This window comes from Triticum urartu, chromosome 1, assembly GCF_003073215.2.
Source record: "Triticum urartu cultivar G1812 chromosome 1, Tu2.1, whole genome shotgun sequence".
In the NCBI taxonomy this organism is placed as follows: Eukaryota; Viridiplantae; Streptophyta; class Magnoliopsida; order Poales; family Poaceae; genus Triticum; species Triticum urartu.
This window is the reverse complement of record NC_053022.1, coordinates 94123671-94150650: the sequence shown is the minus strand read 5'-3', so window position 1 is coordinate 94150650 and position 26980 is coordinate 94123671. Positions and strand designations below refer to the sequence as shown.

Here is a 26980-nt window from a genome sequence, read left to right as displayed (position 1 = left end):
TCCCCTATACTTGTGGGTTATCAAGACCTTTTTCTGGCGCCGTTGCCGAGGAGCATAGCTCTATTCTATGAGTCACTTGGTATTTATATCTGTTGATCACTATGAGGAATTTGAAAGATACTAGAACCAAGATTTTTCCCTCTACTACGAGGGGAGGTAAGGAACTGCCATCTAGCTTTGTATTTGATTCACCTTCTGTTTTGAGTAATCTTTTTTTTGAAACTCTGTTTTGAGTAATCTTGCGACACCTACACCTGCTATTGATTCCGATATGTCGCATGTTATTGATGATGCTACTTCTACTATGAATGATGCTTATGATGCCACTACTTTTCTTGATAAAACTGTGCAACTGGGTGAATTACTTGATGAACATCTTGCTAGAGTTAGAACTATTGATTATGCTGAAAATGATGATATTTCTGAAACTGATGAAATTATTAAAACTGGAAACTTTAAACACCTGATAAGACTAGCTCTCCTAGATATGAACTTCCTGTTATGCCTGAGGATTATGTTATGGATGGAGAGGTAGCTAGGGACTTTCTTGCTTGTAAGGATAGAGATGATCTTAAGAAATTATTATGCAAGTGGAAAGAAAAGTCTTTGAATGCTAGAATGCAATATGATCATAAGTTTGCTACTTCACCTATCTTTGTTACTGATAAGGATTATGAATTCTCTGTCGATCCTGAGTTAATTACTTTGGTTGAATCTGATCCTTTTCATGGTTATGAATCTAAAACTGTTGTGGCACATCTTACTAAATTGAATGATATAGCCACCCTATTTTCTCATGAGGAAAAAATCACTATTACTATATTCTTAAGTTGTTTCCTTTCTCGTTAAAGGGTGATGCTAAGTTATGGTTTAATTCTCTTGCTCTTGGTTGTGTGCGTAGTACCCAGGATATGATTTACTACTTCTCTGGAAAATGTTTCCCTGCTCATAAGAAACAAGTGCTTTAAAGGAAATATTTAACTTTGTGCAAATTGAAGAAGAGAGTCTCCCACAAGCTTGTGGGAGGCTTCTCCAATTACTTAATCATTTTCCTGATCATCCTCTCAAGAAAAATGAAATACTTGATATCTTTTATAATGGACTAAGCGATGCTTCTAGGGACCACCTAGATAGTTGTGCTAGTTGTGTTTTCATGGAACAAACTGTTGAGCAAGATGAATTGCTATTGAATAATATATTGAGTAATGATAATGATTGGACACTTCCTGAACCAACTCCTAAGCCAACTCCGAAGAAAAGAGGTATTCTATTTCTCAGTGCTGAAGATATGCAAGAGGCAAAGAAATCTATGAAAGAAAAAGGTATTAAAGCTGAAGATGTTAAGAATTTACTGTCTATTGAAGAAATACATGGTCTTGATAACCCAACACAGGTAGTATAGGTAAATTCTCTCTATAGATTTGATGAAGGTGATATTCCTCATAATAAGTCTGCTAGTCAATGCTTAGATGATTTTGATAAATTTATTGAAGAAAACTTCAATGCTTATGTTAGTAGACAATTGAAACGTAATGCTTACATGCTCGACTGCTTGAGTGACTATATGAGTAGAACTGTTAGTGATCTTAAGATTATTAGTAAGCATGCTTTCATGGTGAAAACTCAAGTAGAACAAGTACTTAAGGCACGGGATGATTTCCTCAATCAGTTGAATAGTAAGAACAATGATAATGCTGTCAGGGTTATGACTAGAGGTGATAAAATGACTCAGGAATCTTTGTATCCTGAGGGCCATCCTAAGAGAATTGAGCAAGATTCTCAAAAAACGAATACTGATGCACCTAGTCCTCCTAGTAATAAAAAGAAAAGGAAAACTGATAGGACTTTGCATGCTTCTAGTGAACCTGTTATAGACACACCTACGAATCCCAATGATATTTCTATTTCTGATCTTGAGACACAATCTGGTAATGAACATGAACCTAGTGCTAATGTTGATGATGATGTTCATGTTAATGTCTTGTTGAGCTCCACCATTGCTACACCTCATTTTGCTCAATACTCTCAGTCCCTCCACCCAAACTTGTTGGAACTTTGGGGATTGGGAGAGAAAGACCCGATCTACATCTTGACCAAACCAAATGTCATTCCCCGCACCCCATTGACTTGTTACTCTTGGAGCTTGGGCTCCTAGGCGGTTAGAGGTTCCTCCGAAAGCTTCCTTGCTTGTGGTGTGCTCCAGAGAAGTTTGTAAAGGTGTGGTGGTCGCCTTCAAGACCAACCCCAAGTGATTCGAGGCTTACCCATTGGGGGTGACTTGAAAGAGACTATGGTGAGTCTTCGTGGTGTTTCGCAAGCTTTGGATCTGGCACCGCTCTAAACGGAGAGTAGCTCTTCCTCAAGGAAGAGTGAACTTCGGGATAAAATCCGTGTCCTCACCTTACTTGTGGTTAATCCTTTCCCGCACCTTACTTTTGCCTTTTATGCTTGTTGGCTTGCTAATTAGATTGTTGCCTAGCCTACCTTGCTTTAAGCTTGCTTGTCATATAGGTTGTGGTCACCTAGTTGCATATCTAGTGAACCCTATTTATCCGCTAAATCTTAAAATTGACAAGAAAGATTAAAATTTGTAGTCTCCTATTCACACCCCCCCCCCCCCCCCCTAGTCGACCGTATCGATCATTTCAAGTGGTATATTAAACAAGTAGCAAAATAAGGCAAATCTCTAAGTGAATATTTGAGATCTGCTGGGAGATTGCTAGAATATTTGGGCTAGGCCCAATAGCTAGACCATAAGAAATCTCAAAGCCCCCCCCCCCTGAATAAATGGCAAGAAGTGGTGTAAATCTTTAGTTCCATACTTCTAGTGGAGGAGATGTGAGGCCACTTTATATAGTGGATTCTCCTCAGTCCTCACTGCACCTTATGATGAGTAAGAGGAGAGAAAGAGAACAGCATGCACTCGCTCGCCTCGCGTGACCCGGCTCAGGTATGGGCCGAGGCGAAGGGCGTGGGCGTGCGACATGCACGTGAATGATTCGCCAAAATCCGCTCCATGGCCTTGGAGGACTGCAGCTCTCCTTTGTCGTTCTATTTTTTGATTTCTTGGCAGATAAGTTGATTGTTTTCTTGTCCGGCAGTTTAGGACTTGGAAATCAAGTCGTTTGAGATCATGATCGCTACACGATACCGAATGGGTTCTTCTATATATATGACTGACCTGTCGCGGCCAAATATACACCGGAATAAGCTATGGTTTTTCCTCCTTTCTACTTCATACTGGACGCTGGCGTACACCAACGAGCGGGAGAGCGGGTCTCTAGAACCTCTCGTCCTTGTGATCCTACACAAGGAGAGGGTGAATTCGGTTTTTGGGGAGCACTTTGTGCGACTGCTCGCGTTCTTCATGATGGTTAGTCTTCCATCCAAGTCAGGCGAAGCCGAGTACTGGCGTTTGCAGTGTCATCTCCGTCGACCGGTCTTCACCAACTCATCGTCTACAACATTGCTTTTGCAGCAGTCATGGCTACCAACAAACAATGGTGTATTGTGATTTGATCATGTCTATAATTATGGTTGATGTGTATGTGCGCTGTCGTTGTTTTGTTCATCTAGTATGCTAGAGCTATGCATGCTAATTACTGTTCTAATCATGAATTATTTGCGGAAAATAATCATGAATTTGACTAATATTCCAGCAGTCCTCCTGATATATCTTGTATACCTATGTCTATGAACATTGATTAAGTCTCTTCCCCCCAAGAAAAGAATCTTGACGCAGTGTCTAATCGGACGGTCATGGGTGTGAATGAGACACAACTCAATCTCAGCTAGTTAGGTTTTAGCAAAACCGTTCGGTGTAAATGGAGATTGAGTTGGATGTCCTTCTTTTGGCGAAATATCGGGATGAATGTTGACATGCACAAATATATACATTTTCTCATGTATTCATTCCTATGTAGTGACTTTTTTGTTTAATTACTCTTGCATGTATGGATAGCTCTCCCTCTAGATTACATATATAACATGTTTCAACGTACTAATTATTCTTATGTCATCAGTATTTCTAGAAATCGTCACAAATTTGATTGTGCCATAAGTGAACACGGTTTCTTCTTTGTAAAAATAGTCGAAGAACCAAATTGTTAACGAAATATGTGGTTGTTCGGTCCATATATAATTTAATTCATTTAACTAAAATTCAGCACCAGTCGCTATCAGAAATTTAGAATAGCTAATAGTTTTCGGAAAATTCAGAATAATTAGTTGTAGTTGACTGATTGATTGCTTTAACAAACTTAAGCTTTCCTGAATTAGCTGTATCAAGCAGACCGTTTCCCAAGTGAATTATTATTCCGATCCTGGGATATCTTAATATCGTAGCCATAAACTATTTGTACACGTGAATCACAACCCAAATGTCAACTCTAGGGAGAATATTACATATTTACACCAAAAATTGGCAAAGAAATACACTCACAGGACCACCGCCCTGCGCAAGGATACATTTGCAGAGTTCAACAATCAAGTTTGTTTACATATCCATGGCCAATCTAACGGTATCATTTGTATCTGGCCATTTCAAACAAATTTTTTGTCAATTGTCAAAGGTAGAGAAATCTGATGGCCCAACCTTTTTCTTTTCTGAGTAGATATTGAGTTATTTTATTTGGTTGAAATTTTCCATGTTGATCTGATGTTCCAACAGAATTGGAGTTGCGCAATCACACGAGTTGCATCTGATATATTGAAGGAGTATTTGAAAGATAAGATACCACAAAATATATCTCACAAACTTTAGAAAAAGTTCTACTATATGTTACTAGCTAGCTAGCTGGTCCAGCTAGGTCAACTCTGGCATCCCCACAAATTAACTCCGACGCGCAAAAATAAATAAGTTATTATCTCATGCATGGTCCCAAAGAATCAGCAGTATCCATTAATAATTTACCAAATAGAAATGCAAAAAATGCAATCGGTGATCTCAAAAATAATTCTATGCATAAAAAAATCTTATAATAAAAATTGAGCAATCCAGGGTCAAAACAGTGTCGAATCCATGCAGACGCAACGGAGTCCAGATATTGGCTTATAAAGAAGAGCAGCACGCGCAGGCGCGCACGTCGTCGGAGCTAGCTTGGCAACGACCGACCATGGTGATGGCGGAGCCGGAGGAGACCCCGAGACCCCAGAGGCCGTCGGCGGGCGGTGGCGCCGTCGCCGTCGAGCCGTCCCCGCCCGCGGCGGCGGCGCCTCGGCGGCTGACGGTGTGGTGCAAGTCGCTGGTGTTCCGCGGCGACGGGTACGCGGTGTTCGACGACGCGGACGGCCGGATGGTGTTCCGCGTGGACAACTACGGCGTCGGCCCGGGAAGCATGGCGCTCATGGACCACGCCGGCCGCGTCCTCCTCACCGTCCGCCGCCGCCAACGCAAGGTGATCACTGATCGATCGGGTAGATCTATTCTACTCATCTACTTGTTTTTTGGCTACTGGTAATATACATTACACGCGCTGATTAGTTAGCTTCGTGCATGACATGAACCCGTTCGACAATTGGCCGCATGCAGATTCTGAGCTTGATGCCGGAGACATGGGAGGTGTACAATGGCGACGTCGACGACGACTCGAACTCGAACGACGGCCACAGTGAGCCGCACCTCATGATGAGAGCCATCAAGGACCTGGGGAGGTCCAGCTGCACCGCCTCCGTGCTTGCCGTGGACGAGCCAGAACTCTACCGCCTGAGCTGGTCCCGGCAGGAGGAGTGGTCGAGGATCCACCGTCGCAGCTCGACCAGCGACGAGACGCTCATCGCCGAGGTGCGGCGGAAACGAGGGGGGCCAGAGAAGGCGACATTGCTGGGCAAGGACGTGCTGTCGCTGGTGGTGCAGCCAGGGATGGACCTTGCCATCACCATGGCCATGCTCATGATCTCCAACTCGTACCGATGACCCCGCCCCGCCCGAATCGCCAGGCCAACAAATGTTCATGCATATAGAAGCTTCTAGAACATTTCGGAGGTTGTAGAAGAAGCACGTCGGTATACCTATTGTAAATCCCCATATTCTTTGGCATTTCATTTCATTGTTGCATTCATCCTTCCAGAACAGTTGCAATGTAAACCTTGCAGTGTTGCTGAAATACTGAACGGGTCTGCTAGTCTGCTACCATTTCATCTAAGGCCACACACCATGTTCCCAATAGAGATACCAATAACATGGGGAAGGTAGGCAAGCAACGCAAAGACGTGCACAGCACAACACTAGCCAAACAAACATCACCAAGTGTTTACTTCCCAGGGCAAAACAACTCACATGCTACAGCTAATTTACAGATCCTACAGATTCTTCCTCCCCTTCTTGTGTGACGGGTTTGCGCCATTGTCAGTATGTAGCAGCATTGTCATGCAAATCACGGCGAGAACAGCCACTGTAGCTATAGGCTTACAGCTGGGTACTCGCTGTGCCTGGCCGCAGCCTGCCTGAATTCATCACACCCCTCGCAGTTGTCTAACATAGGGAGAAAATTGTATCAAGTACAAGGGCAATGTCTATGGATAGTTAACCGATCCCGAATTGGAAGAGCTTACCTCAAAGAAAGAGTTAAAGTTCAGTCTCATCAGAAACTGCCTCAGGAAAGGTGCTCTCTGACTTCCCGCAAGTCGACTACTCCTTAGGATAGTGTACAGCGAATTTGATTTCTTGTTGAACTCCTGAATATCACCAAGTGTATGTAAGTTTATGCTACATATACTAGGAAACTAAGCAAAAAGCTGGCTAGCTTAGACATCCATGAGTGATGTGCCAAGCACTGGCATGTCCCTATTTGTTCACAGAAGGCCCATGGCGTTAGGTGGGACAATACCTCAGTTATGTGATCAATCTCAAACATGTTTGCGCCTGTTTCGTATTGCTCGATACTCCAGCAGAACTGCAAGCAGAGCTTCATTATACTGTCCAGTATTCTAGAAACTGATCCTATATCCAAGAAGGACTGTGATATCAATGCCGACAAATAGCTGCAATGCAAGAGGTTATAGTCAGCCAAGATACCATAACAGATTAAATCTGTTGCGGCCGTGGAAATTCAAAGGTAACACTAGTTGTGGTAGTATTTCCATGTAACTAGGCAAGGAAATCACTATAGTATAATTAAGTGGCCAGGGTCGACTAGACAAAAGTACAGGGGAAATTATTGCAACCTGTAGAAAGGGCTATGCAAAACCAAAACATCCATCTATATAAGCTTCAGATAATAGACAGCACCAATATGCAATGAAACCAACACCATTTGGTGGTGAAGCAAAAGAACAAGTTGGTACGAAGTATGAACACAGATCCATAATGTTTCCTTATCTTCTAGGATCAGACCTTATGAAAATATTCTACTCAAAAGAAGATGAACGTGTTGTAGCATGGATTCAGTAAACAGTACATTATCAAATAAAAAGCTTAACCTTCCTATCGGGAAAAACAAATAACAAAAGTTAGACAGCATAAAGTGAAAAACAGTTGCTTACTCTTGATGAAAGGTCACTAGTTCTGTAAAATCATGCGAGTCTTGAACGTGAGTTTGTAAAACATTCCACTGTGACTCAATTACATCAACCTGCAAAAGGAAGTCAATAAGAGGAAAAGTGAAAATTATCAAACTAAACAAATTTCTATTAACGTCTAGAATAATTTTGAAACTAGCACATTCCTAGCAGCTATCTGGTCAAATGCTGTCATGTTGTAGCTTCTCGTTATTAAGCAAACATCATGTACATCCTCCGAATTATTACCAAAGGTAAATGGTAGTTTATCTGGTTATTACCTGGATGTAGAACTGTAGGTTTCTGATCAAGAAAGCCATATGCTCCCTTACTCGCCAAAAAGGCTTCGTGCGTAACCGACGCAGTTGTGTTGCAGAGGAATTCTTCCGATCCTTGCAATAATCAGAAAAATCAACATGATCTTGATGCATTACAGCTGTCCAGGATTTCTCCAATTCCATTTGTGACCTCTTCAACCGAATGAGATACTGAAAAACTTTGCGATACCTGGATACAGTTTGTGTATCTTAGAAATGGGAATGTAAAAAGCTCAAAAGACTTCCCCTGACTTCCCAGTTGAGTTTAGCAAGTCTTGATGTAGCTTTTCAGGATATTAATCACACTCAAAACTCAAAGATCTATGAAATTCAAAATATAATCATTTTGTTGAGAGTAACATACGAAGTACAGCACTTACTTAGAAAGAACGTCAGGAGTAAAGAAGAGTTGTAGTGGCCAATCGACGGAATATTCCAGAGCAATACTATGCCAACCATCAAGTGCCAACTCTGAGCTAGCCTTTCCTTGCAAGGAAAGATCTGATGTGTTGGACTTCTGAAAATCTTTCTGTGATGTACTAGATTTCATACCAAACAGTGGCATCCTACGAAAGACAAACAAAATCAGTTGTCAATGTACAGCACTGAAATTCAAAAATGGCTTGGCATCGATTACTCTATGTGCCAAACAGAAATGCTAACCTTAGAGATACCCTGGTGAAGTATTTGTCTTCATCGCCTATAGTTTTCAGCGCAGCCTGCAGAATTAAGAACAGGAAATAAATCAAACCTATTTGCTAACATGAGGTAACGCAGCAGAAAACAGAACTCAGCAGGATTCTGTTAAGTTGGTGACAATTAAACCACATGATAAACTGAAATAATAAAATTGTGTATCTGTAGGTCTTTGGCAACAAAAAGGGGTCATGTCACTTACCAACTGAAATGGGACAATGAGATCTGCTTCAGCTGTAGATTGACGAGGTGGTAAGCGCATTAATTGACGGCTTTCCTCAAGAAAACACTGGTTCAAAATCATGATTTTGAGTTTCCGAAAACAACCAAAGAAGGCACTATAGCACAATTTGCACTGTACTAGCGCAACCACGGAGATACATACATGCAAAAGAAGGAATACAAAAGGTATATTACCTGGAAAAAATCACCTTTCGCCAAAAGAAAATAATCTTTAAGTGCCTTCAAGTGGCCATTGAGATCAGCGCGTACAACCACTAACTTTTACCAAAGAAAACAATCGGTGAATCTCATGTGCAATAAAACATTGATAGAATATAATGCTTTAAGCCATCTAATACCTGCCAAAGATGGTTAGCTGCAATTGTACGTATTGAGCTAACAGCAGACTCAAACAACCTTTTATGGAACTCGGAAGCATGCTGCAGAAACAATATGGACATATGTCAATAATGCTCCTCCCATAAAGGATAAGGATAAACGAAAACTTTGACACACAAAACAGGGAAAGATGCATACAGCAATATAAGATGCTGATTTTAAATATTGCAAGCAGAAAGCTAACAACTAACCTTTAGCTGCTTAAGCATGGCATCAACTTTATCTGCTTCAGCCTGTGGCAATAATTCTTCTGCACTAATGTTAGAGAAGTTTGGCAGCTCTTTCAGAGCACCGGAGCCCCCCGTGAAGCTTTGCATTCTATGAGATCCTTTCAATGTCTGACTTTGGTTGGTTGGTTCCAGCAATGTAGCACCAGGACTAGGGTTTCTAAGAACCCTTATTGCTTTGCCAGCGAATAGAATTGATTCTGCAACTCGCATGTGGATATACTCCGGCAACATGTCCTGTCAAGTGAGAGAAAAACGGATATAAATAGCTAGGGGAACATTTATTGCCTCATACACATGCATTTCAGAATAAGAGTATAAGCATACCAATGATACATGAAATCCTGAGTGCCAACTAGTAAGGGATGTGTCTTTAGCTAATTTCTGCGCAAATTTATCAGCAACATCAGACTGAGCCGATTCATTCTCCTCGTCTCTGTCAACCTGTCTGAAAAGAAAGGTAAGAAGTTTTATATTAGTCTGGCTCAGGGGCTCAATTAGCTTATTTTTCCCTCTTTTGATACTTTCTTGGTGCCCTTAGTTCAAGCTCCTCTGGGTTTTGGCCAAAGGCCTGCCCTTGTAAATATTGTAACATGTAACTTGTCTTCTCTCGTTTATTAACTTAAGACTGTAGGAAACTCTCCTACAGTTATTTCATGTTCAAAAGAAAACTAGTAGTTTTCATGCAAAAGGCAACTGATACAATTCCTGCTATAGACTGTTGGATATAGAGATACTCAAAATCATTAGACAAAGCTCCAACGAGCAAATTCTCGTGCATATCAGTTGACAATATTAGACTTTTTGTGAATCATAATTAGAATTCTCACAGAACTGTTTGCTGATTAAGGGGCGAAATTATAAAATAAAGTAAATATGCACAACAAAATATAGAATTATTCATATTATAACCAAAACTTCAAAAGCACTCGGGATATGTGCTCCTATAGTTGAAATTTCACATGCCATTTAGCAGGCCAAAATGTCTAACTGGATATGCCGCTATAATATATCAGAAGCAGCAACTGGATAGGAGAATAGCAATGACAAAATTACAAGATAATTTAATGGAAGCTCTGTAAGTCATGCTGACCTTCTGATGAAAAATTCATGGTACTGATCTTGAAGAATACCATAAACCATCCAAGAAGTCAGCTGGTTAAACATGACCTGGTGTCCATGCCAAAGCAGCCTATTCTTATTTTTACCATCAATAAAAAGAAAATGAATAAGCAAACAATTGATCATAAGGGGCATAAGAAATATGCAGTGAAGTAGTGGCAATGAAAATAGAAGTACAATGTTTCCCATGCAAACACGAAAGGACTGGAAATGTCAGTTATATTTCTTCAAAAGCCGCATATATATAAGAATAATTGAGGCAATACCTCTGAATGCAGCTTTGCAATTCTGGAACCCCACAATGGCATCTTTTATGTAACAGGTTAAGAAGCTGTCCTCCCTTGATGTCTTTCTGCTCGATTTCCATAACAAGCTCATAAAGTGGAGGCAGAAGAACCTCAAACTACAGATTCACACAACAGTGAATAGGGTCAGTGTCAAAAACCAGACTAATCACATCAGATAATGCACGCCGAAGGAATATAATATTGATCTCTGTGCAAAAGCTCATAAAGACAGTAGAGACAGTACTTAACAAATATTGTAAATGCAATAGTTAGGTCCATGGTTGTGCGGAAATTAAAAAATGACACATGGAGACAGAAACTGTAAGTGCAAGATGTCGAAGAACAGACCTTATTTAGCCCATGGGTTACTGTCGCCAGGATAGGCAATGGGTCTGACAACAGGTTTTGCTCAACCTGCAGAACAGCTGACCTATAAACTGATAAAATCTCAGCAATACCATTGGCAATTGCCCTCCGGTATGCACTCCCTTTTCTCACTTTGCCCTTCAGAGTAATATCAGCATTAGGTGATGAAACCTCAACAGAAGACTGAATCCAACTCAGATCACGAGACTCGGTCGCAAAACGATTCAGTTCTCTGTAATAAAATCCCAGAGATATGAGCCTTTCAATAGCACTCCTGCGCAAATGGGAAAAGCCATTTAGTATTTGGTGAACCATGATCTAATGACAAAACATACTTTCTTCTATCTATATCTTGCTTGCCAGGCCATGTCCTACAGCATTGATGACGATTCTAAGAACTAAATGCACCAAGATGATTGCTAATACTTCTGGGCACTGGAAACTTCTATACATTGAGATTCTGATGTAATATTCCTTCCTATTAGATACGACTTCTTGTATCCAGTAGAGTACTTCGCAGTTCACGCACAAAATGAACACTTACATGTAGAGCAAAAGCACTGTATATGTATTAAATATGAATATTTTCAGGTACAATTGTTAAGTAGTAGTTTTTTGTGTATTTATCATGTAAAGTGGTCGGACCCTTCCCTGGACCCTGCGCAAGCGGGAGCTACATGCACCGGGCTGCCCTTTTTTTTACAATTGTTAAGCAGTAGTTTTTGTGTATTATCATGTAAAAGAGCAGATTGGGTAGACACGGAAAGCACTAAATGTGCAATGGATGAACCTGTAAATGTATGTGCTTGCTTCTGAGGTGCATTCATCTCTATCTGCTTAACTAGTTTAAATTATCTACCAAACCTAGTTATCTACAGAGGTTGACGAGAACTAAAGTGTGAAACATTTGAAGCTCTTAAGTATAGACTTGGACTACTGAGGCTACATTTCTACGAAATATCTCATTTCAGAACTTGTTAGTTTGTCCCTTAGTTGAAGCCATACTTCTCGTAAATTCAGCATGTGCCAGTGTCTTACTCCATCCCAATGTTCGCACAGCACGGTCAATCATGGCATTATGAAATTCTGTATCAACTGATACACTCGCGGACCGACTGGTAGGCATTATTACAAGCTAAATGATGAAAACGAAGCAAATTGGTCCAATCCTCCATCCACCGGTTGCGGTTAACTCTGATTTAGGCAGCCATAAAGCACTTAACGCGGCAGAAACTATGCTTACTCAAGCAATACGACCAGGGAAACAAGTCCCCTGGCTATTCATGTTTGCTTGCTTGTGCCGCATCGCATCGAATTCGACCACCTAACTACACCACAGATCGCAGAAACCACGGCGCGGTTACAGATTCGCAGCACAGGACAGGTCTCGGGTCTCCCATACCTCTCTGACGGCTGGAGGAAGGTGAGGTCGGGCGCCAGGCGGAAGGCGGGGCCCACGTCGCCGTCTCCGGCGCCACCGGCTTCGGCCGGCTCGGGGCCGCGGCGGGCGGAGGAGTTGTCGAGCACGAAGTCACCGGTGAAGCCGAGAAGGGCAAGGAGGAGCTCGTGCAGCATCCCGGTCTCCCCGGGGTTCTCCTAGGGTTTCGGCGAGATCGCGAGGGAGAGAGAATGGGAAGGAGAGCGACGGAGTGGAGTGGGGGGAAGGGCGGGGACGGCGGAATTCAGGCTTTGTTTTTTGTGTGGGTTTTCAAATTATTCTTTTTTGGGGGAAATTACTTGTATTTAAAAAAAAAATCTGATCCATTCATCAAACAGTGCAAAGAACACAAACAATAGAAATTACACCTTCATAGACCACCTACCAACGACTATAAGCACCGAAGGGAGCCGAAAGCCGGGCAAACCTTGTTGTACTAGACAGTCAGGAAGTCTTCGTGGTAAGGCCTGAAGAACCAACGCACAAAAACAGCAATCGTTGCTAATGATAAGCGTAGATCAGAAGGATCCAACTAGTAGATGCACGGATGCAAATGGACAAAACCGATCCAAGCAAATCCATCGAAGACAAACAAATCTCACAAAATCCATCGGAGTCACACGCTTCGACGATGCTAGACGCATCGTCGGGACCGCGGCCTCGCCTTCCTGAGCAGGATAGAAACCCTAACGAAACTCAAGAAAACACCTAAAAAGTAAAAACAAAGTAGGAGCCCTCCTGTCGTCAAGGGTCGAGATCCACCGCGCTTTTATGGACATAAGGCCACAGGAGACGAGGCAAATCGGCGATGGCGTCGACGGAAGGCAGAAAACCCTAGTTGTCTTGGGAGCCTCTCGTGGAGGAGGGAAATGTTTCGATAATATATTGATCACCTAAGTGGTTCCTTGATAGAGAACATTAGCAGAAAAATATTTGTATTACTCAGGTAGCAACTCTATAATCATTCTTATAAAGTTGTATCGGATCACCAGGTCCTGAAGCAAGCCATACTATAGTACGTCTGCTGGTTCTACCACTAGCTTACATGGTGTTGGGTTCTATAAATATAAGTGATACCAGAATTTGGTTGTTCCATGAGTTGTATGATCTCATGAACGATGAAGGTATACCGAGATCTGCCCATGTTTTTTTTCCTCAGTAGATCAATGGCCTCCAAACAATCAGGCTCAATAACAACAAGAACCTCACTTCATTGCAAGGCAAGCAAGAAACCTCCCTTAATTTGTCTTGTGTGGTTTTTGAAATTATTCAATGTTGCCTACCTTTTTATTGTTCTCATAATAAAAAAATAAAAAAATATGAAATATATTTGTCATCTGCAGTTCTATAAGACTGAAGAACATTTTCTTTACTGCCACAACAACATATGGATTTTTCATTCGCAGAGAAAAACATATGAATTTTCAAATGTTTTTGAGTCGTGAAATTTCATCATGGTGCAAATGAATACTTAGAGGGCAAAGGTCCATGAATTGCAATTATACAAATCAAACAACCATAGATGAAAAAAGTGTGAAGTTTCTTATTTTCACTTTTTTATGTTGCTAGGTAAATAATAGAGGATTTCTTTATTCAGAAAAAACACGCACAAGGCATCTTATATCTGATATTTATCATGGAAAAGAGTAGCTAGTATAATTGAGGGAGAACAAGACGCAAAACAACTTGTAAAAAAATTACACCAAAAATCATATTGATCGTCTTTTTTCTTCACTTGTCCGTCATTTTGCCGAAGCTTGAAAAATACACTAAACATATAGCAAGGAATAGGGACACCTACAAACTTCCTCGCCATACAGTGCTTTGAAGACCGCAATAACCACTCACCAGTAACAACAAGATCCAGTAGTCGTTGAAAGAAAATTAGTTGGGGCAGCACCCCATGTAGTGTGGGCTAGAAATCATCCACCATCAATCAAGAGGATTGTAGAAACCGGATATTTTATTAAAAACTGAAAAAAAATGATATGTCAAAAAAATTGAATCTCGGTCACCATGAATGCTCTTGCAAGCCTCTATGATTTTGTAGTATTCTCTGTGAATCTTTGTTGACTTTATTAACAACGCAAGAACAACCAAGGGAGTGGTTTCTTAGCTCTTGTAGGTTCCTATTTCCCATAGGTTTTGACTCTCTAGCAACATTGACAGGTGGCAGTGACGATGATGTGTTGGAATAAGGTCTCTCCATTCTTTTCCTACCTCCATAATGTCTGATCCAGCACTGACGAAGGGCCTATGAGAGTAGGTGTTACCAAATTTATTGTCTCTCTTCAGATATTGACAATTTATGTGTCCGTCGGAAAAAGCAGTCTCATGGTTTGACGGCTTCGTCGACCTCTTCTTTCAAGTTGTTTTGTGTTGCATGGGAATGCTTTCTTGACGGTTATTAGATCTTATTTCTAGTGACGAGTAGTTATTGCATACGGGGATGTTTGCACATGTTTCTTTTCCTTATTATTGGTTCAACATATTTTTTAGACTGGGACATACAATCAAAGAAAGAAGACGACAAGTGTGATTTTTGATATAACTTCTTTTTCTGGTTGTTTTTGGTCTCATTATCTTTCCATTGTACCGTCTATTATTGTCATTGATATTATACATATATTGTCCATTGATAATTATATAATCATTTTATTTCAATTGTTGCCATTGATAATCAAACATAATCATTTTATTCCCCCCAAAAAATTATAATCATTTCATTTCAATCTATTCACATTGCATTGATGGCTTCAATAAGAGCTCATATCATCAAACCCTAAAATCACTGGGGGGGGCAGAACGGACAAAAGGCATCGAACCCTAAAATCACTGGGGCAGGACGGACAAAAGGCGCTTGCACGGTTAAGCAATGATGCCCATAAGCACACTCCTTTCGACATGGTAGAACTAACGGTTTTTCTATTCTTCGGTGATCGTCCAGGCATTTCTATTGCGTGACCTGAAAAGCACGTAAAGTGCAATACATTTCTACATGATTGTACTAAACCCACGTTGTGACAAGTAGAATATGCAGTTAAGAAAGTAATGTGGCACGACGACCACATACGGCAGCACCCAAGTGCTGATATGGAGAAGACGGTGGTCTCCTATGCTGGACGGGACAGAAAGCAAAAATCACATGAAATGCTTTTACGAGACAAACCCCCTGATGAAATTTAACACTGATGGGTCATGGTTGGAGGAGGAGGAGTACAGGTGGAGCTGAGCATGATTACTTCCCAAGCTCCTGATAGATCCCCAACTGCTGCTATGGTGAATGACATTAAGCAACTACTGAGCTCTAGAACACATGAAATAAAGCTGGATAGGAGCACAGACCGGCTGTTGATCGAGACGGACTGCATGGCGGCAGCACGCATGATTACTTCCCAAGCTCCTGATAGATCCCCAACTGCTGCTATGGTGAATGACATTAAGCAACTACTGAGCTCTAGAACACATGAAATAAAGCTGGATAGGAGCACAGACCGGCTGTTGATCGAGACGGACTGCATGGCGGCAGCACGCATGATTACTTCCCAAGCTCCTGATAGATCCCCAACTGCTGCTATGGTGAATGACATTAAGCAATTACTGAGCTCTAGAACACATGAAATAAAGCTCGTAGGACGTGCCCAGAACAAAGCTAGTCATGTACTAGCTCGCATGGGCCCATCTCTCCCTAAAACAGCTATCTGGTTGCGTTGTGCGCCTGAGGAAGTTGAGACTCTATGTCAACTTGAGTGTAATAACTCTATTTAAATAATGATTTTGTTCCTTTCGCAAAAAAAATATTCAACCATCAACCAAAAAAGCAGATAGGAAATCGTAACACAGGGCGAAACTTCGAATATCCCAGTTTGATTTTCAAATATGTACGAGACGGAATTCACATAAACCAAACCAAAACGTTTTCCCTCCGGGTTATTTCCTGTTTCTCCCTCGCAGAATTCTCCGGAAGTTTCGCGCGCAAACCCGGTTTAATTCCTTACAGATGGGTTTTCCCCCATCTTTTCTTACAAGCAACTCAGGTTCCAAATGTGAAGTTTTAACTTAGGTTGCCTCCGCAGGAGGTTGGCTACATCCGAGGAGAGTGCATTTGTCGATATGATGAGCCCTCGGGCGATCTATTCTCGGGCGATGACCTGCCGAGGCCGATCCACTGCCCAAAGAGTCTCCTTGGCGCGGGTGCGGGTGTGGATTCTGATGCGCCATGAGACTGCTGTGAGCTCCACCAGCTTGTCTCGCAGTCGACCGGCATCAATGGGTACGGCGCGAAGCGATCGCGCTCCCAGGCATAGAATCGGCTTCCTCCAGCTTCATCGGTATCCATTGAACTATGGCCAGATGAACCCGGTGGGAACAGGCAAAATGTTGGGTTCTCCGGTTGTGGTGGCGGAGGGGCAGGTCGCATGCCTCCTGATCTATGAGCTCCAGCAAAAAGGCTGGATGATGAACTCTGAGTGTACTGTTCGTTGATGTTGCCATGTGCCCTCATGAACTGAGGTACCAGAGGAGGAACATTAGGAGCTCTAGATCTAGAGCCAGATCTGAAAAGAAAAAAGAAATCATCACGCATTGATATTCATGCATCACAAGCTGCATCATACTGCAATAATTTCTGCTATAACAAAATAGTTTAATTCTCAAGGGATACTTGGGAAAATGTTATTGTTTGTAAATGGTCTTATAGCCTTAGACTAGTCTAGTTTCAGACTTCCAGACTACCCGACACATATTACTACATCATAGCATGTGCAACCAACATAGCATAACTCCGAAAACCTCAGGAGATTTAGATAAAGCTGACATGGTAGAGGAAACAATGCAACAGCATCAAATGTACTCCCTCCGTCCCATAATATAAGAGCGTTTTTGACACTACACTAGTGTAAAAAACGCTCTTATATTATGGGACGGAGGGAGTAGGTCACAGTAAATGCACAAGTCACAGCATCCTTTTTAGGGTAATACTAGCATAATACACGTGCATTGCTACGGAACTACAGAATAATTGAAGTTGTATTGGATTAGCAGTATGCAACAACCAATGGACTTGCAACACTGTAAAGAAAAACTCAAGCAAGCACGCAACATTGCACCTGTGTAACTGCACAGACATGGCAGGACTGACATTACTTATAAAATGCTTTCTCACTCAAAACATGAGCGAGGCAGTGGTTTCGTTGGTTTGATTAAACTGGGTGAAGAAGCAGGTGTGTGGTTTCAGGCTCCCCAACTGCATTATTTTTTACTGCTTTGTTTATAAATAAATAAATCAAACCGGAGGGCTCTGGCGGGTTCTAATGGATGAGGAAGATTGGACTTGAGTGGGGAGTGAAGTCACTGCCACCACCACCAACTCCAATTTATAATAAGATAGTAGAGTGCTTCCAACCAACAACTTTTCATTGTTAAGTTTAGATGACGTCACAATAAGGATACTACCTCTGTTCCTAAATGGATGGTGTTTTAGAAAGCATGCAGTCAAACCTCTCAATCTTTGACATCTGATTAACAAAAAACTAGTTCTATTGATTAGGTGCAAATGGTACCATTAGATTCACCATGAAGAACTGTTTTGCAGTGTAAAAGAATTGATCCCCTATTTACATTATTATACAGAGGTAATGGTGGAAGTAATGTTTGAAACTATTCAAGTTCAGAAACATCATCTGTTTTAGCGAGTTAATATTTTGATAAAAGCACAAATGCAATATTTTTTAAGTGCCTTCTCAGTTATAAAAGCAAGGCCATACAGGCATCAACAGTACTGTAGTCTCTTATGTTAGCCCTAATAAAACACCAAATCTCAAGAGAACATGATGCATCTCACATCTCAAGACAAAATGATTCCACGGAGCACTTTTCAGTTTTCTGTTTCATTGTCTCATATATGTCATTGTGCCTAAGTTATCCATATTCCCAAGCCATCTCATGCATGAAATACAGCTCCATTCGCCATCACCAAAAACACTAGATGGCAACGCTAGAGACTGACAACATCACAGTATGGACATGCCCTAATAGTATGCCATGAGAGCAGAAATAGACAAGAGGTTACCCATTACTGAAGTACGATGGAGAAACAACAGATCCTCGACGTTGGCTATCACCATCCACCCTTGCAGCCCTCATTGATCCAAAAGGGACCCCTGGCTGCTCCGTCACCCCGTTATTGCCGTTGGATTGCACATAGGAATGGGGCAGATGCGCCCAATGGTTATGATGGAAATCAGTGGGTTGCACCGTTTGCAAGGGCCTACCATCTGATGGGCCAGCCAGGTGATTCCAGTGATCATGATAAGCGGAACCATCCATAGTTCTCTCAGGGACATGGGAGCTTGATGATGATGCCAGCGATGGAAGAGGATGCAAGTATGCCACATATGGGCAAGGATGTGCCCCTGGTGCAGCAGATACGGATAAATTCTCCGGAAACACATGCTGTCCCATGAAGTCATGAACTGCATGAAATATATCCAGACATGTTTAGACCTCGACATAACTTAAACTCAAATAGATGTCATTTGAATAAGAACTTACAAGTAACTGGGGGTGGTGATTCTCCTTCCCTGGCAGAAGAGGGTAAAACATTTAGCAACATAAGAGAATAATAACATAACTTTCCAATATGCTGAAAACTTTAATATAAATATGGCATAACCATGATCTCTGAAACTACATCGTACAGAACAAGTGTGATACAGCAACAGATATCCATTCAATGCGGTATATGTTGACTGACTGATACTGGCATTAAGAGATGACAGGAATGACTGTTCCCAATATTGTCAACCATTAGAGTGGCCGGTGCTTTGGCTAAAATTATGTCTGCTGTAGATAGACTGTATCACTATGTCAGTATGGTTTGTAAACTATTACATGCACTATGCATGTCAGAAGATCCATGTATACTCTGACAAGAAAGCCACTATGAAGATTGCCAATAACCTCATGCAGAATGACAGGGTTAAGCCTATCTAGAGTTGCACATTGTTAGACCCTTCATTGCAAAAGGATAAACCGACAAAGGTGTTCATCTGATTTTATCGAATCACTTCAATAGATTGTAGAGTAGACAAAACAGAGTTCTAAGTTACCATTTTCATCTTTAGTCTCCAAACAGTAAACGGACAAGTGTAACATTAGCCAGTATAAATACAACATCTAGTGAAAACAAATAACAGGAACTAGCTATGGCCCCACATTTTTCTACATGAGCAAGATTCGATAGGTGAAATATTTGAGCTACTAGACCTGCGCTACAAATTTACAGGACAAAAGTAAAACCTTTATATAAAAGCTATCTGTCCAACCATGGATGCACGGAAACTAACTCTGTGGAGAGTTATTATACGATTAAAAATGATAATTTGGAGTATAGAACATACTCAAAGAATGATGGAAGCTGTGCTAAGCGACCAAATGGACACCAATGAAAACGAAATGGCTGCAGATTCAAGATATATATTTGTCAGAATGGGCATGCAGGAATAAATTCACAGATATAATTAACAATGTACTCTCTCCGGTCCTTTTTAGTTCGCATACAAGATTTGTCTGAAGTCAAGCCTCGTAAAATTTGACTAACTTTATAGGAAAAAATACCAACATTCACAATGTGAAATCAATACCAGTAGATGCGTCATGACTTAACATTTCATATTGTATAATTTTAGCATGGTAGATGTTGATATTTTTTCATATAAATATGGTCAAACTTTGTGAAGTTTGACTTCAGACAACCCTTATATGCAGAGTAAAAAGGACCGGAGGGAGTATGAAGAAGTAACTACCTTCTCGCAAGGAAAAAAAAGTACGGAAGTTAAAATAAGACAGCAAACAAACAATCAAGAATAAAAAAACTCAGATGATTTATAGATAGGCTGCACAACTGTTTCGGAAAAATACAATAATGACGCATAGACATGCAGGGAAGTTGAATAAGCAGAAAGAACATAGGTCAGGACTACTCATGCATTTGGCAGAATGTGGAATATAACAGTACGGACAAGCAGCAAAATTATTTGGGAAAACTCCAGAATGAAGCACTCAGCAGGTCTACACTGGTTTATGCATAACAAAATTAGCATGATCTCTAGCGTAGTAGTGTGTTACTTATTTCAAAAGTAATCCAGTGTAGCCTTTAAGTGAATGGACAATATCTACAGAAACAAAGAGAAAAATCTGGACACAAGATGAACCACCTTGAAATAGGAGACAAAAGAATATTTTTCTACGATGTTAAACTAAGACAGGGTCAAAATCAAGGCATAAGAACGTTGCTCTGTAAGTGCACGACTAAGGCATGGTCTCGGCAATATTGTATCGAAGTCATAATACCATGGAATTGTATCAAATTCATAATAGCATGATAACTCTGGTTACGGAATTCACATAAGCAGCCAGCGACCTATCAGATCAGTGTTAAAAGACTTTGGTGGTGAAGAAACCCACATGGTAATCAAATGTTTCCAGCAAAAATATGTACAAGCTTAAAGCTTGTGTTATTAGAGGAATAGAAGGCATAGCAATTTTTGCATAAAAATGGCAAGTTTCTACAAAACAAATGGTCAAATAATCAAGCATGGTCAAGTGTCAACCATTTGAGTGCAGACAAACTGAATATCGCTAGGTAATCAGAACATAACTAAAATTTCAAACACAAGGAAATTGTGTTGCAAACAATGCACATTGCCGGCAAGAAAAAAATACAGATCACTACTTAAACAACGATTTCATAATATTCAACAAATGAAGTTCACATGGTCACGTACCATCTCAGAGTAACTAACATCATAAAGGTCCTCTTCATGAGCCCACTCATCCATGTTAATATCATGTGAGGGGCGGGAACCATTTGCATACAGCCAATTCCCTTTCTCAATTTTGCGGCAGTTCGGGCATTGCATAACTCCTTTGGCGTTGAATGCCGATCCAATGCAATCTGAAAACGTTGACACTCAGATTAAATAATTTGCAGTCCAAACAAATGGCATCCATAACATGCCCCTCCATGTTTAGCTGACATGTGGGCCCAGGGCCCCGATGTCAATGAGACATGGAAATGATTATTTTTTCCTTTGAATAAACCAAAGAACAACAAACAGTATAATTAAGGAGCACTGCTTTAAGGTTGGTTAAAGCATACCACAGTATCATGACGAAAACAGAATAAGTAGTATTGCATTAAACCATGTAGTTGCACTTCTGTACCCCGAAGGGCCACTATAACCATATCCCCTTGCACAAAACTGCTTCTCAGAGTTTAATCTTACCTTACATACTTCACACTGTTGGAGTTAACCATGTTGTCTAGGTGTTTTGTTCATGTTTCATTGTGATGCATGGCACTGTTACCGTATAGAGGCAGGGTGGTGGTCAACTAAGTTCTTGTTAGTTGCATGTGTGTGTTGGAGTATAATGTCCGACCCTCTCCCACAGATCGGTCTTTTGGTTGCATTGGCTAGAGCATGCACTTCTACATGGTATCAGAGCCAAGAGGTCTTGAGTTCAAGGCCTGGCTGGCGCAATTAAATTGCAGCCCACTTTCGGTCCACGTTTAGGCCTGAGGGAGCCACATGTGAGGGGGAGTGTTGATGCCTAAATGTATTGCCTAGTCTCTTCCATCAGATCGGTCTGATGGATGAACTGGTTAGGTGCGTAAGCTTGCAACCAAGAGGTTTAGGGTTCAAAACCCAGTAAACGCAATAAATAATTGCGGCCTGCCCCCGCTTCCGCTGCCCACGTCATAAACTCTAAAGAAGCATAGACGTGAGGGGGAGTGTTGGAGTATAATGTCCCACCCTCTCCCACAGATCGGTCTTTTGGTTGCATCGGCTAGAACATGCACTTCTACAGTGCCCAGAATCAGATAAGTAAAGAGCAAAGTGTGCGCACTGCTGGCGAATCAGCAGACATTAGTCGAGTGCATATATGCACATGTTGCTAGAATTAGTCATGACTCGTGTGTTAAATAACCCCGTAATTGGTGCATGCAGTGGAGATGTGGCCTGATTGTATGTGTTAGTGTCAGGCTACATCTTATATGCATGCAATGTGTTCGAGTTATATGGCCTATGAGTGAGAAGAGGCTGTGCTAGTGTTGAAACTATGCGGGAGTGAAGTAAGTGCAGAGCCATGCACAGATCAAGTAGTTGTGGACTCGATTGTGTGCTGTGTCCTTATAAAAAAGGACTTGCAACCATTTGTAATTGTTGCGTGAGATGATAAATCCATTACGGTATCATACTGAGATCAACATTCACAATAAATCCATTACAGTATTATAGTGTGCTAGTGATGATATATTGTGCTTCCTCGGTTAAGTTAACATTCACAATAAATCCCTTACAGTATCATACTGAGATCAACAGCCAACCCAGACTGCTTGATGAAACCACAAAGTTCAATACTCCTTTAGTTTTTGAGTATCGTCTTTAAGGCCCTCTAGGTTTTAACTTTAATTTTAGCAATTTCGTGGTAATGTATGAATCTCATCAAGACCACAGCCTCCAAAATCCACACTTCCAACAAAATTTAATGACAGCTGGCTGGAAAGCCCAGAAATTTCCAGAAAAGGGAGCACATTTTACATCAAAATTCTTGTTGAATCTAGACAAATCAACCTTATTCCGCCGAAATAACAAAGAGGCTAGGTCAATCGAGACACAATTACCAAATCCAGCCCCCAAACTGCAATTTCCTATCGAGCCTGAGTAAGATAACGCAAAATACGCTCCCAAAACCTACCGCACCGGGATACTGGAACTTCGTCGGAGATCAGAACAGCGTGAAATGATCGCAATTCAGCCAAATACCCACGGATAAATATCATTCCGCAGCTCCTTCACACCAGAATCGCCGGCCCAGTCATAATCCCAAAAATAGCGTCGCATAATTCAGTGCAATAACGCATCAACAGATCGGGCAATAGCCCCTTACCGAGGTGGAACTCGTGGCCGCACTGCAGCCTCGCCGTGGACCTCTCCGCGCTGGCGGCAACGACCGCGTCGAGGCAGATCGAGCAGGACACCGCCGCCTTCTCCTCCTTCCCGCCAGCCCCCTCCTCCGCCTCGAGGGGCTCCTCCTCCCTCGGCTCCGCCCCGGCCCCCATCCCCCCCGTGCTCCTCCCCTCCCCTCCACCAACCAGCTCTTGGCCGGATCCCACCAAATCCTCGGTGATAGAGTGCTCGAAACGGCCGGCCCGGCGAGGGCGAGACTGTCCCGGCGCCGGAATCGACTCCCCGCGCCTCGGGGATCGCACACGCGCTCTCCTCGGGTTCCTCGCGCCCTGTCCAATCGCGAGGGACGCCTCCTCCTCCGTCCCCTTCCTCTCTCTCTCTCTCTTCTCTATCTCCTCGCCTCCACGAGAAATTAGAAAGAAAGAAACTCTGGGGGAAAACAGAAGAGAGGAGGGGAATAAAAACGGCTGTTTTGGGATGGAAGCCCTCCCGGAGTATGGTATTTGCACTTGTCCGCTTAGTAGGTGGTTCACGCTTCACTATGGCCGCTTTAGAAGGATTTTTTTTTCTAAAGAATATTTTAATTCTACTCTAAAATTTCAGCAGTGACGTAGTACCACCCTATCGTCCACAGCATGAACGATTAGGAGATGGGCAATGCTAGTCGTCGGTCTACCGGTCAGAATATCAAAATTGGTGGCCTTGGGAGCCGCGTGATCAAAGTTGCATGAACATGCAACACTGCCGTTTCTTCAGTGTCACCCACGGAGCGAGAAAATAAATCCTCCTGCGTGCCTCCCTTTTCCATGGCTCGCGCGTGGAATAGTTGACTGCCGACATGCTCCTCCATCGATGGCCAGCAGCACCACTTCCCCGCTTCTAGCACGGCTGATAGCGGTCCTCACCGCTGGCGTTGCTCCTTCATCCGCTGCCAAGATTGTCCATGGTTGTTCACTGTCTCAACAGCGCCCCATGACCTCGCAGCACGTTGGCTCGCCGCAATTGTACGCACCGGTGCAGCTCCACACGTCACCGGTCCCAGCTCTCGACGTGCATGGTTGTAGCACCGCCGATGACGGGTGGCAGCATCCTGTAGGCACAAAAATGAATTGGTGTGTCACCAGTTCCAGTTCCCAACGTACACAGTGTTGGGGAACGTAATAATTTCAAAAAAAATCCTACGCACACGCAAGATCATGGTGATACACAATAACGAGAGGGAAGAGTGTTGTCTACGTACCCTCGTAGACCGAAAGCGGAAGCGTTATAACAACGCGGCTGATGTAGTCGTACGTCTTCACGGCCCGACCGATCAAGCACCGAAACTACGGCACATTCGAGTTTTTGCACACGTTCAGCTCGATGACGATCCCCGAACTCCGATCCAGCAAAGTGTCGGGGATGAGTTCCGTCAGCACGACGGCGTGGTGACGATCTTGATGTTCTACCGTCGCAGGGCTTCGCCTAAGCACCGCTACAATATTATAGAGGATTATGGTGGAGGGGGGCACCGCACACGGCTAAGAGATCAATGATCAATTGTTGTGTCTCTAGGGTGCCCCCCTGCCCCCGTATATAAAGGAGTGGAGGAGGGGGCCGGCCAAGGAGGGTGGCGCGCCCAAGGGGGGGAGTACAACTCCCACCGGGAGTAGGACTCCCCTTTTTCCTATTAGGAGTAGGAGAGGGAAGGAAGAGGAAGGAGGGAGGAAGGAAAGGGGGGGCCGACCCCCCTCCCAATTCGGATTGGGCTTGGGGGGGGCCTCCCTTGCTCCTTTCCCCTCCTTTCCACTAAGGCCCAATAAGGCCCATATACTTTCCGGGGATTCCGATAACCTCCCGGTGATCCGGTATTGTCCCAATCTTACTCGGAACCTTTCCGGTGTCCAAATATAGTCGTCCAATATATCGATTTTTATGTCTCGACCATTTCGAGACTCCTCGTCAAGTCCGCGATCACATCCGGAACTCCGAACAACCTTCGGTACATCAAAATATATAAACTCATAATGAAATTGTCATCGTAACGTTAAGCGTGCGGACCCTACGGGTTCGAGAACAATGTAGACATGACCGAGACACGTCTCCGGTCAATAACCAATAGCGGAACCTGGATGCTCATATTGGCTCCTACATATTCTACGAAGATCCTTATCGGTCAGACTGCATAACAACATACGTTGTTCCTTTGTCATCGGTATGTTACTTGCCCGAGATTCGATCGTCGGTATCTCAATACCTAGTTCAATCTCGTTACCCGCAAGTCTCTTTACTCGTTCCGTAATACATCATATTACAACTAACTTATTAGTTGCATTGCTTGCAAGGCTTAAGTGATGTGTATTACCGAGAGGGCCCAGAGATACCTCTCCGACAATCGGAGCGACAAATCCTAATCTCGAAATACGCCAACCCAACATGTACCTTTGGAGACACCTGTAGAGTACCTTTATAATCACCCAGTTACGTTGTGACGTTTGGTAGCACACAAAGTGTTCCTCCGGTAAACGGGAGTTGCATAATCTCATAGTCATAGGAACATGTATAAGTCGTGAAGAAAGCAATAGCAACATACTAAACGATCGGGTGCTAAGCTAATGGAATGGGTCATGTCAATCACATCATTCTCCTAATGATGTGATCCCGTTAATCAAATGACAACTCATGTCTATAGTTAGGAAACATAACCATCTTCGATTAACGAGCTAGTCAAGTAGAGGCATACTAGTGACACTTTGTTTGTCTATGTATTCACACAAGTATTACGTTTCCAGTTAATACAATTCTAGCATGAATAATAAACATTTATCATGATATAAGGAAATAAATAATAACTTTATTACTGCCTCTAGGGCATATTTCCTTCAGTCTCCCACTTGCACTAGAGTCAATAATCTAGATTACATAGTAATGATTCTAACACCCATGGAGCCTTGGTGCTGATTATGTTTTGCTCGTGGAAGAGGCTTAGTCAATGGGTCTGCTACATTCAGATCCGTATGTATCTTGCAAATCTCTATGTCTCCCACCTGGACTAGATCCCGGATGGAATTGAAGTGTCTCTTGATGTGCTTGGTTCTCTTGTGAAATCTGGATTCCTCTACCAAGGCAATTGCACCAGTATTGTCACAAAAGATTTTCATTGGACCCGATGCACTAGGTATGACACCTAGATCGGATATGAACTCCTTCATCCAGACTACTTCATTTGCTGCTTCCGAAGCATCTATGTACTCCGCTTCACATGTAGATCCCGCCACGACGCTTTGTTTAGAACTGCACCAACTGATAGCTCCATCGTTTAATGTAAATACGTATCCGGTTTGCGATTTAGAATCATCCGGATCAGTGTCAAAGCTTGCATCAACATAACCATTTACGATGAGCTCTTTGTCACCTCCATATACGAGAAACATATCCTTAGTCCTTTTCAGGTATT

The 26980-nt window shown here is 42.4% G+C and overlaps 3 protein-coding genes across 3 annotated transcripts; 1 reads left to right on the top strand and 2 right to left on the bottom strand.

Annotated features, from left to right (window-relative positions):
* Nucleotides 1-5051: 5051 nt before the first annotated feature.
* On the top strand, nucleotides 5052-6339 carry LOC125550103 (protein LURP-one-related 5-like). Its single transcript, XM_048713016.1, has 2 exons — nucleotides 5052-5396; nucleotides 5531-6339. Exons 1-2 carry the CDS (start codon nucleotides 5115-5117, stop codon nucleotides 5912-5914), a joined length of 666 nt encoding a protein of 221 aa, XP_048568973.1. The 5' UTR covers nucleotides 5052-5114; the 3' UTR covers nucleotides 5915-6339.
* Nucleotides 5988-12819, bottom strand: LOC125550093 (gamma-tubulin complex component 4). Its single transcript, XM_048713006.1, has 16 exons — nucleotides 12536-12819; nucleotides 11116-11407; nucleotides 10747-10883; nucleotides 10452-10550; nucleotides 9686-9806; nucleotides 9323-9595; nucleotides 9092-9172; nucleotides 8928-9011; nucleotides 8713-8799; nucleotides 8478-8533; nucleotides 8195-8380; nucleotides 7779-8004; nucleotides 7483-7571; nucleotides 6828-6981; nucleotides 6553-6675; nucleotides 5988-6472 (listed from the first exon to the last, which is right to left on the bottom strand). Exons 1-16 carry the CDS (start codon nucleotides 12706-12708, stop codon nucleotides 6407-6409), a joined length of 2247 nt encoding a protein of 748 aa, XP_048568963.1. The 5' UTR covers nucleotides 12709-12819; the 3' UTR covers nucleotides 5988-6406.
* A 3599-nt stretch (nucleotides 12820-16418) lies between these two features.
* Nucleotides 16419-23984, bottom strand: LOC125550081 (E3 ubiquitin-protein ligase IPI1-like). Its single transcript, XM_048713001.1, has 6 exons — nucleotides 23525-23984; nucleotides 21358-21527; nucleotides 19972-20030; nucleotides 19124-19152; nucleotides 18642-19044; nucleotides 16419-17127 (listed from the first exon to the last, which is right to left on the bottom strand). Exons 1-6 carry the CDS (start codon nucleotides 23694-23696, stop codon nucleotides 16656-16658), a joined length of 1305 nt encoding a protein of 434 aa, XP_048568958.1. The 5' UTR covers nucleotides 23697-23984; the 3' UTR covers nucleotides 16419-16655.
* Between the last annotated feature and the right edge of the window lie 2996 nt (nucleotides 23985-26980).

Bases quoted from the DNA above. Each gene is read 5' to 3' on its own strand.
- LOC125550103 (XM_048713016.1), top strand. From the start codon at position 5,115: ATGGTGATGGCGGAGCCGGAGGAGACCCCGAGACCCCAGAGGCCGTCG. The intron at 5,397-5,530 runs GTGATCACTGAT...GGCCGCATGCAG, and splicing joins TCCGCCGCCGCCAACGCAAG to ATTCTGAGCTTGATGCCGGA.
- LOC125550093 (XM_048713006.1), bottom strand. From the start codon at position 12,708: ATGCTGCACGAGCTCCTCCTTGCCCTTCTCGGCTTCACCGGTGACTTC. The intron at 9,012-9,091 runs GTATTAGATGGC...CTTTGGTAAAAG, and splicing joins CAGCTAACCATCTTTGGCAG to TTAGTGGTTGTACGCGCTGA. The intron at 6,473-6,552 runs GTAAGCTCTTCC...TCCCTATGTTAG, and splicing joins ACTTTAACTCTTTCTTTGAG to ACAACTGCGAGGGGTGTGAT.
- LOC125550081 (XM_048713001.1), bottom strand. From the start codon at position 23,696: ATGGGGGCCGGGGCGGAGCCGAGGGAGGAGGAGCCCCTCGAGGCGGAG. The intron at 20,031-21,357 runs GTACGTGACCAT...TTGAATCTGCAG, and splicing joins ATGTTAGTTACTCTGAGATG to CCATTTCGTTTTCATTGGTG. The intron at 19,153-19,971 runs GTATGTTCTATA...CTCTTCTGCCAG, and splicing joins CAGCTTCCATCATTCTTTGA to GGAAGGAGAATCACCACCCC.